This window comes from Phalangium opilio, unplaced genomic scaffold (genome assembly GCF_054372755.1).
Source record: "Phalangium opilio isolate 3A_F unplaced genomic scaffold, DU_Popi_V2 ptg000031l_1, whole genome shotgun sequence".
NCBI classification, from domain to species: Eukaryota; Metazoa; Arthropoda; class Arachnida; order Opiliones; family Phalangiidae; genus Phalangium; species Phalangium opilio.
Window position 1 is genome coordinate 10,562,223 of NW_028324158.1, and position 10,619 is coordinate 10,572,841.

Sequence of the window (10,619 nt, forward strand, 5' to 3'; positions counted from 1 at the left end):
TTGATGAAATATGAAAACACGTTATAGCACGAAGATGTTATACATATCCGTGGTTATAGCACGAATTTAGCCATAAGTCTCGGTACCTTCTACCTTGACACTTGACAGGGAAACAGCGGAAAAGTAAGAACGTTTAATTTAAATTTTGTATGAAATATAAATAATAAATAATCTATAAAAATTATGGTGAAAAGTATTGTGTATAATGTAAATCGAAAGTAATAAATTAAATTAGATAAGATAAACCGAATGACTAACGAATATTTACGTTTCATGATTTATAAATGCTTAACAGTGATTAAAATTAAATGAAAGTGAAAATCGTAATTTAAGTTAATTATAGCTTAGTAATTAAATTATGACGACTGAGGAAAGTAAGAAAAGACTGATAGACTTCTTAAGTGATGTGGAACCCAAATACGTTACCCCTTACCTGGTTGTAAAAGATGCTATAAGTCCCGAAGATGAAATATACATTTTATTCAATAATTCCTCGGCATGTTTAAACGAGACTAGGGCTAAACTAGTCGAAGTTTTAATCGAAAAAGGTCTTAAGTCCTTGACAATATTTTTCGAACACCTTTATGAACATTATCCTTGGTTAACGAAACAAGTAAAATGTGATTACTTAGAAGAGGAGTTGAGATACAAACTGGAAGTCGGTTACATACCATTAATACAAGCCTGCGAAATTGATAGAGCCAGTATTGTGGAAGAAATTCAAAATAAGTTAATTTTGGCTGCCTTAAGGGAACAAAAACCCCAATATATCATTGTACATGGAATGGTTGGATCTGGAAAATCAGTCATAGTCTCTCAAGCGATACGTCAATTTCAGTACCTAGAACTTTACTTTCCCGATGGCGTATTCTTCTTAAAAATTGGCCAAGTCTTGGAAGAAAATGCCATCTTACTCAAACTCCAGTACCTATGCAAATATTTCGAAGATAAATACCATCCTGAAACCAAGGAAGCGGCCATACAATTCCTAAAGAGAAAAACCAAACAGTTTCGTAAATTCTTGTTAATCTTAGACGATGTTTGGGAACAGTCTGTCTTACAAGACCTGACAATTGGCTGGACTATATTAGTCACTACACGTGACAAATCAAAGTTAACATTTAACAGAAGATTGGTACAAATGATTGATATGCCCAAGGGATTCACGTGGGAAGAAAGCATGAATTGTATTTCTCAAAGAGTCTACGCAAATCCTAGTGATCTAAATATTTGCGCGTCAAAATTACATCAGCAATATAGAGGATTACCAATTATGATTAACATAATTGGAACAGCCATGGAAGAACATGGCAACGATGACAATGAAAGATGGGTTGACGTGTACAATACCTTATCAAAGGAAAACGCGGGAAGAGCTCGCAGGTTATCAGGACAGGAGGATTTAACTGAAGCTCTAAGGATGATGGTTGGAAGCCTGAATGACGAACTTAAAGAGTGTTTTAAAGATTTTCTCCTTTTTTGGGATGATTATTACATTCCATGTCAAGTAAGGAGTGAACCCTTACTAATTACCTTTGGTCTTTTTATGATAAGTAAGATATCTTTAAGGTGTTTGAAGTGTTATGGGACAAAGATCATTTCGATGTCGAAAATATCATGGATGATCTCGCCAAAAAATCTCTAGTCCAAAAAATGAAGGAGGAAGATTCGAAACACAAATGTTACGCGATCCATGACTTATATTTGAAGTTTTTAAAGAACGAATTTGATTCTGTTAAAGTATCTAAAACCACGTGATAATTGAGTGTTTGGCCAAATTAATCTTTTCTGAATTACAGAAAGAACGTCATAAGAAACTGGTCAATAAATACCTGGACAAGTGTCGTAATAAAGACGACGATACTTTAGATCTCAGTTTATTACCACAGGACAATTACATCCATATCTTCCTGGCCTATCATTTGATAAGAGCGGAAATGTTTAATTACTTTCCCATCATATTTTTCGATCTAAAGTTTCTCATTAACAAAGTTAAAATAACCGGTCCACATGATCTCCTCCACGATTTGGTCTCTTACTCAAACCATTACGAAGGAGTACGTTAATTACCTGAAAGAAGGTGTTTATAGCAACATTCTGAACGATTTATTCATTTGAATTGATTGTTTCCAGTATGAAGATACTCTGAATGATTTTTTACACTTTATAAAACTCAACGGCCACATTTTGTGTAATGCAGACGTTGACGTGGTCCAGTTAGCTCTAAATGAACCACCGTCTTCCTGCATTTACCAACAAGCTAGGAAACTAATTGAGAGATCCAATGAACCCCTTAACATAATACCCTCCAATCCCGTCCTACCGAGTCAACTATATTTTGAATACTGGTTTGTGTCCCCCACTCTTGAGATATCAGACACCCTGAAGTAAAACCTGGTGTTGTTTTATAGCAATCGTACTAACAACTTTGACAGCATGTTGTTAAGTAAGAGACCTCACGAAAGTAGCGTTTCTTGGGTAGTTTTCAGTCCTTGTAATCGAATTATCGCTTCGTGCGGTGATGATAATTTGGTCAAAGTTTGGGATAGTAATTCGGGGAAAAATCTACACCAATTTGTGGGTCACACTGATTCGGTAACTTGCTGTAACTTCAGCAAAGATGGTAGATATTTGGCATCATCTTCTAGAGATGGTACCGTGAGAATATGGACGTTGGATTTGTTAAAAGATATAATCGGTCGGTATAATAAAATACGTCACAAAACTTTCAATTAGCCTTATTCCTGATCAGCGCCATCTACCCATAGCGGTGACTTTGAGAACTACTGTAAGCGGCAAGCCAATCAGATGTCGCTAAAATCTGGTGACGTCATTTTTGGTAAGAACCGAGAGTGCCAGTCAGTGACGTCACCAGATTTTAGCGACATCTGATTGGCTTGCCGCTTACAGTAGTTCTCAAAGTCGCCGCTATGGGTAGGTGGCGCTGATCAGGAATAAGGCTAATTAGTTTATAAATTAAGTATAAGTATTTATGTAATAGAAGAATGCTCGTCACCCGCGACCCCAAACCGTCCAAGAAGTGATCAATTTATATTCAGTGAGAGCACAATTGTTGATGAAAATTGTGCTAGGGTGTTTTCTAATCATGAAGGTTGCGTTTTAACTTGTACCTTTTCTCACGACGATAAGATGATAGCTTCCGGTAGTGAAGATGGAACTGTTCTTGTAAGAATTTTTTATCATTAGCGCTGCCAGAAGTCCATTATATTAGTCTATTTAATTAGGCTAATTTAATGGACTTATGTTAGCGCTATAGAACTTGCACTTGACAGGTTTGGGACCCCTATACCGGCGATATTATTTACCAGTTACGTTACCACGAAACATTGGCTCAAATCAATCATTGCTGCTTTTCACCATCCAGCAAATACATCGCTACCTGCGCCAGTGATTCCTACGTTGTCATCTGGAACACTGATACCGGGGAACAATATAAGAAACTCTTTCACAAAGACAAGAGTGTCGAGTTTTGTAGATTTAGTTCCAATGGTAAAACATTAATCTCGGCATCTGGTCAATACGTTTGGAAATGGGACCTTCAAAACGACGAACCCGTGTACCAATATAATAACATGAAGACCGAGTTCTACGTCAAATGTTGCGCCTTTTCCTTGGATGAAAATTATATAATTGGGGGGACATCCGCCCGAGCTGTTGTTGTTTGGACGGCGGCGAATGGAAACATTTACGCGTCTTACAAGTATCATTCGGCGCAAGTTGTTTGCGTTAATATCGCCAATGATGGGTCAAAATTAGTTTCCGCTTCCGAGGATGGAACCGTTATGATTTTTGACATGAATGTCCTGAAACAACAGAATTCCATGTCGTTAGTCAGTTTAACACCGGAGTTTTCAGTTCGATTTAAAAATGACGAGCCTGTTGTGGCGACAATTGACGAGTGCAATAAAATTAGGGTATGTTAGGAAGGTGTTAAAGGGACTGTAAAGAAGGCATCGGCGGGTGGGTAAAAATTATTTGAAATACGTCATAGGCACGTGACCAAGGAGAGGCGTGGTTCAAAGAAGCTTAGTTCGTTTTATTTCGAAAACTACCACTTCATGGAATTGGCGCTGCAATCTCGCGAAAAACAAGGACTAGATGTCCAGTTCCACTCCATGAGGAGTCTTTGTATCTTGTCATCACGTGATGTCTGTGACGTATTTCAAATAATTTTTACCCACCCGCCGATGCCTTCTTTACAGTCCCTTTAATTTAACCAAGAAGTGATATCTAGTTTACTAGGGAGAAGGTCTAAATTCGTCCTATTTCTAGCTTTATCTCCTGTCCAAACGTATAGTAGGTCCGGAGTTAATCCCCGCCTCTAAATTACAACCAGCAATCATCTCATTGGTTCTTGAAAACTCACGTCAGCCAGCACGACGCGAATGACGAAAATTACAATCATATTTTCCGACTGAGGAGAGGCAGCGAAATAGCCCGGCGCCTCGTTTTACGTCCCCCCTTGTATTTTGAAAGGGGGAATGGGACTATGGCGCGCGAATTAATACTTAGGCATCTTATTCTTCTCCCTAATAAACTAGATATCACTTCTTGATTTAACTTTATACAAAAGTTTTAACCAAGTACTTTGGTTCATATTTGAACAGGTTTACCAAGGTTTTCAAGGTACTAAAATCTTCTATAGCTTAGAACCCGAAGAAGATTTGATAACTAGTTGCTGTCTATCACCCGATTGTACAAAATTATTATTCGGGACTAATTTGGGCATGGTCTATATTTTATACCTTAAAACGAAAGTTAAAATTCGGTATGACATACACTGTAGTCAAATTACCTATTGCCAGTTTCTGGATGAAGGCAAAAAATTTATCACAGCTTCGATGTATGGACTCATAGTTGTGAGTTAATTAGATCTGATTTGATAATTTAAAATCTTAATTACTTAACTAATTTAACGTTTCATAATTAAAAGTTTCACGAACTGCTTAATGAACGCGATGAAAGCGTGAATTTTAAACCAATGGTAATGCATAGGGAACCAATAGTGAAATGCGTCAGTTACGAAACTAAAGAAGGTTCCAGACTCTTAAGTTGTTCGAGAGACGGACTTCTAATTGTATATTACTTAATTAATGTTAATTAACAATGTTTGTTCCGTATTTAATAATAATAATGTAATCTCATATATAGGCTTGGGATCTACAAAAATCTGAAGTTTTATGTAAAATGGAACATAAAGATACCGTCACAAGTTGTGACGTATCGCAAGATAAAAAATTCTTTGCATCAGCTTCAGTTGATAAAGATGCAATTGTACGTGACGTGACGTGACGTATATGTCACGATAATTAATTAAATTAAGTTCGTGTTTAAATTAAACGTTGATTCTTTTCATTGTGTAGATATGGAATGCGTCCGACGGTAAACTCCTTCACAAATTTAGTTTCGAACACTGCGTTCGTTGTTGTAAATTTTCACCTAATGGTGATTATTTAGCGGCTGGAGATGATGATGGCATAATTAGGGTAATTACTCTTAATTGTAATTAAGAATAGCTCTAGAATATAATCCTAAATTAAAAATATAACATTACGTTTCCAGGTTTTTAACTTACTTAAACCTTCTAAAAAATACCAAGAATTTAAGGGTCACATTGGTTTTGTTTTTGACCTTTCATGGTCACCTTGTTCTGACCGTTTAGTGTCAGTCGCGGATGAGATTTGTTGGTGGGATATACGCGATGATAAATTACTTCAAAAATTTCTAGTTAAGGGGAACAGTATCAAGCGTATTTACGCTTCAAAAGACTTTAAAGTTTTTGTTACGATAGACGCGAATGGAATTCTGTATATATTGAAACAAATTGATAATTAGCGCTTAGAAAAAAAAATTTAAATTAACTATGATGAAATTAATTAATCAAAATGTCTCTTAACGATACGGAAATATGTTAAAAGATGGGAGAAGTTGTAAATACTTAAAATATGATTAAGTTGTTAAGGAAATTATTAATTAAAGGGAGGGTGAAGTAGAAAATCAAGTGATTTTTTATCGATTCTTCTACTAATTATAAGACCAGCCTGCATAGTGAAACATTCAGGAAATACCAGTTCCGAATGATTTTAAAATTCAAATTAGGTTCAGATTTTATGGATAATTTTAAAGAAGGACTTCCGACCAATCGCGTAACGCCCTGCCTTTTTATTAACAAAATTCTCGTGGCACGCATGCTCCGTGTCTCGCGCCACGATTGTCACGTCGCGCGCCTAATTTTACCAAATCTCGTGATAAATTTCATTCAACGCGGAACGTGCCACGAGAATTTTGTTAATAAAAAGGCAGGGCGTTTCGCGATTGGTCGGAAGTCCTTCTTTAAAATTATCCTTAAATTCTGAACCTAATTTGAAATAATTTTAAAATCATTCGGAGACTGTATTTCCTGAATGTTTCACTACGCAGACTGGTCTTAAAATTGGTAGAAGAATCGATAAAAAAATCACTTGATTTTCTACTTCACCCTCCCTTTAAGAGACTGATTCACAAAAGTGCCTATAAAGTATAAAATAATTCGAATTATATGTAGAATATTTATCGTAAATCGTAAATCGGTGGCTGGTTCCAATTTTACAAACTCCGAAATTCCAATTCACAATTTGGATCTCTGAAATTTATATATATTGTTTTCTATGATGGTTGAATGATCGAATAATTTTGTAAAACTGATTTAAAATGATTTTCACCTGATTTCAAAAATCGTACGAGAAAAGGCCTCGCGCAATAGCAAATTGTATATCTTATGAAGTTTTCGAAGCATTTACAATTATTTTATATACATTTACCTACTTACTACTGAAGAAAAACAGTATTTTTCAATATGTACCTTTGTACCATGCCCTTTACCAAAATGATACAATGTCCCATATACTTACCAAAATGATTTATCACACACCTTAATGAAGTGATTCCGCCAAAAATTTTCAGTTCCTTTTGAAATAAGAAAAAAAAATTAATTAGATAAAGAGTTTTAAACTCGGGATTTTTCTTGCCCAAGTGCAGTTTCAGTTTCACGTACTTATGAAGGGGCATTGCATTTTGGAGGATTCGCGCATTCCACTTTAGCCCAATCTGTCTTTGAGGTTGGTCTGTTAACTTGACCGCGGTCGGGAGGGCATGCACTGTGTGAACCCTCTGGAATGTCCCCTTTAATTACCATTGCCATTAAATTGACTGAACTTCCTCCTAAGGAAAAACAAATCAAAAACTGCCAGCCAACACAGTTACCAAAGCATGAATTATACAATGCTCACTTTTACAACTATACTTATGAAAAACCATTCAGAAGTTACGTAATATTCCGTAAATCTGCACGTCCTTACACATTTTAGACCATGGGCGTGAGGAAATTTGTTTTCACGGAACAGGAACTCCCTATCTCCGACGCCAGTTTCGGTTGTCAGCACGCTCAAAGCCAGGTCACTATGTAACCTAGCTTTGTGCGTGCTGACAACAGACGAAAGCACTACAGGATCTAAAATCTCGAGATTTAAACACTGAAAATGAGTATTTCTCTCGTATCTTTCTTGTCAGCACGCACAAAGCTACATTAAATAGAGACCTAGCTTTGTGCGTGCTGACAACCGAAGCTGGAACAGAGTATAGAATAAGCTGCCTGTCGGTAGAGAGGGGAGTAGACTGTTTATCCCTCCCTCTAGGCGCGCTTTTGTAAGAGGGGATACTGTACGCGCCTGGTAGGGGGGATGACACTGAGCTAGAGCTAGATGTCAGTTCTACGTATGCAAACGTCATACCGTTCTATCTCTTAGCTCAGTGTCATCCCCCCTACCAGGCGCGTACAGTATCCCCTCTTACAAAAGCGCGCCTAGAGGGAGGGATAAACAGTCTACTCCCCTCTCTACCGACACTACTCTATGGTATGACGTTTGCATAGTAGAACTGACATTACTCTATCCTATAGTGTAAAAACAAATTTCCTCACGCGTATCCTGTAACTCGTAAGAACTGGGATCTCTACTGAAGTGTCTAGAGAATTTACGGAACATAACGTGACCTATGAACTTACACAACTATCCATAAAAAAAATATACATACAAATTTTGTACGATTAAAACACCTATACATAAACAAAAACCAATATTTTTGTACTCCATATATAAACAAACTGTAACTTTTACAATCTTATATATATATATTAAAAAAAATAGAAATAAAAATTATATTTGGCACAATAAAAACCATCAAGAGTTGGAGAACCAACTTGTAGGTTTTATGTTACTTTTCAAAAAACATTTTTCTTTTTTTTTTTGCATACATTTTATAGTTTTTTTTTTTCTTTTCTTTTAACAATTAAATTACCTTTTATCATGATTACCTACATTATTTTAAAGGTAATTTATTTTGGATTGTAAGTTTGTTTCAACATATTTACATGTAAATGCAGCTTTTTCAAAGCTTCGTTTCAAAAAACAGCGAGATTTTTAACAATCCGTTTTTTAATTTTTAATTTTTTAATTTAATTTTTTATTATACACGTTTAAGGATGGTTGAGGTCCCTTAAACTTATTTTAATTTTGAGTTCGTTTTGTTTTGGGTTTTTTTCAATTATAATTATAACTGTCCCATCCACCAATAATTCATAAAAAAAAAGGTTATGACCCCCCCTCTAAAATAGTTAAATTTTATATACAGAGAGTTTTTAGTTTTAGGAAGTAATTAATTAATTAATTAAGGGGAAAGATAATTAATTTTAATTAGATTTTTTTTTCTTCTTTTTTCGTTGGGTTGGTTATTGCTTTGGTGGGTATTAGGAGTATCACCATTAACAACAACACCTTTATTTTCTTTTATTTTAGTCGCCAATAAATAGAATATAGTTTTATTGTGAGCATAAGTGACGTAACTAGGCTTAAAATTGACCAAGAAGTGATATCTAATTTATTAGGGAGAAGGTGTTAAGATGCCAAAGTATTAGCGCGCCATAGTCCCAGTCCCCCTTTCAAAATACAAGGGGGGGACGTAAAAGGAGAGGCCGGGCTATTTCACCTCTCCTCAGTCGGAAAATATGACTATAATTTTCGTCATTCGCGTCGTCGCGCTGACGTGAGTTTTCAAGAACCAATGAGATGCTGGTTGTAATTTGAGGCGGCGGGGATTAACTCCGGACTTACGTTTGGACTGGAGATAAAGCTTGAAATGTGGTGCGAATTTATACCTTCTCCCTAATAAACTAGATATCACTTCTTGAGTTGACCCAAAAGCTACATTTACAGATTGGTTTAATACTGAATTCCAATCAATTTTTAAATTAATTTCCTGTATTTATCGCGTGTTTCCTGCACCAGAAACGTTAACTCCGCTAACGTTACTTAGTTAGTACATTATACTTATCAAAAGTTAAATTTTCCTAAGTTAATTTAATATCGTTAATTCCAGTTCAATTTAGTTCCAAGAAACGTCACTTAAGTTCACATTTTTCATATATATATACAATAGAATAGATAAATTACATTACACACACTCTCATGCCATTATGTTATATTTTTATGTAATTTTTATTTATGTTTTGGTGGGCAAATGGTGTGGTACGTTGCTTTATGGTATCGTAACATCAAGAAGTGATATCTATAGTTTATTAGGGAGAAGGTATAAGATGCCTAAGTATTAATTCGCGCGCGCCATAGTCCCAGTCCCCCTTTCAAAATACAAGGGGGGATGTAAAAGGAGGCCGGGCTATTTCGCAGCCTCTCCTCAGTCGGAAAATACACGTAATTTTCGTCATTCGCGTCGCGTTAACGTGCGCGAGTTTTCAAGAACCAATGAGATGCTGGTTGTATTAATTTAGAGGCGGGGGGGGGGGGATTAATTCCGGACCTATAAGTTTGGACTGGAGATAAAGCTAGATTATAAATGTGGGGCGAATTTTTACCTTCTCCCTAATAAACTAGATATCACTTCTTGGTAACAAACATTTAAATGATTTCAAGAAAAGTGTATGTAGTTTTTGGAGTTAGTTTAAATGAAATCAGTGCTGGATTTCCAGGGGGTATTTTTTCTTTAAATTTTAGGAGAAACCGATTCGTAGAGTACATAGAAGGGTCCTTGCAATTAGTATCTTTACCCTGTAATACGTCACACGTCAACTTAGACCAGGTAAGTGTATTTTTATTGTTTTATTTAATTTCACTCGATTTCACTTCCGTTTTAATCAGCTACATATTGAAAGGTAAGCTGCACTCGTAAACCCAAATGTTTATTATCAATCATAACTCATGAGAGCGTGTAAATTTTAATTTCTCGGGGACTTAATTGTGTTAGTTAATTAATACCGTATTAATATTAAGGAGTTCATCAACATCTCACTGTTACGTCAAAATTCAAAATAAACGAAAAAGTATATAAATATATTTATAATTTCAAGGTCGATTGAGAGTTAATTGAGCCAGTTTTTATCTATTATACCTTCGGAATACTGTGGATTAACGTTTTTAATTAAAATATATCAGTACTTAAATGCCGTTAAATATATATACATATATATTATTTAAAAATTATTGCCTTGATTTTTTTTTTAACTCTCAATCGATCTTTCTTGAAATTTAAATAAATTAAATTTCTTTTTC

General features: G+C 35.5%; 1 protein-coding gene across 4 annotated transcripts; it reads left to right on the forward strand.

Moving 5' to 3' along the window:
* On the forward strand, positions 1 to 8,256 carry LOC149690567 (apoptotic protease-activating factor 1-like). Of its 4 annotated transcripts, XM_089870118.1 has the most exons (13): positions 1 to 123; positions 344 to 1,507; positions 1,570 to 1,740; positions 1,800 to 2,057; positions 2,134 to 2,348; positions 2,412 to 2,698; positions 3,002 to 3,186; positions 3,294 to 3,935; positions 4,629 to 4,880; positions 4,955 to 5,098; positions 5,173 to 5,295; positions 5,385 to 5,507; positions 5,584 to 8,256. In XM_089870118.1, the coding sequence occupies exons 2-13, from the start codon at positions 359 to 361 to the stop codon at positions 5,854 to 5,856; spliced, it is 3,822 nt and encodes a 1,273-aa protein (XP_089726244.1). In that variant the 5' UTR covers positions 1 to 123; positions 344 to 358; the 3' UTR covers positions 5,857 to 8,256. The 4 variants fall into 4 exon arrangements, with proteins under 4 accessions (XP_089726244.1, XP_089726243.1, XP_089726245.1 ...); XM_089870117.1 differs by having other exon boundaries at positions 22 to 1,507; XM_089870119.1 differs by having other exon boundaries at positions 22 to 1,507; positions 3,005 to 3,186.
* Positions 8,257 to 10,619: the final 2,363 nt, after the last annotated feature.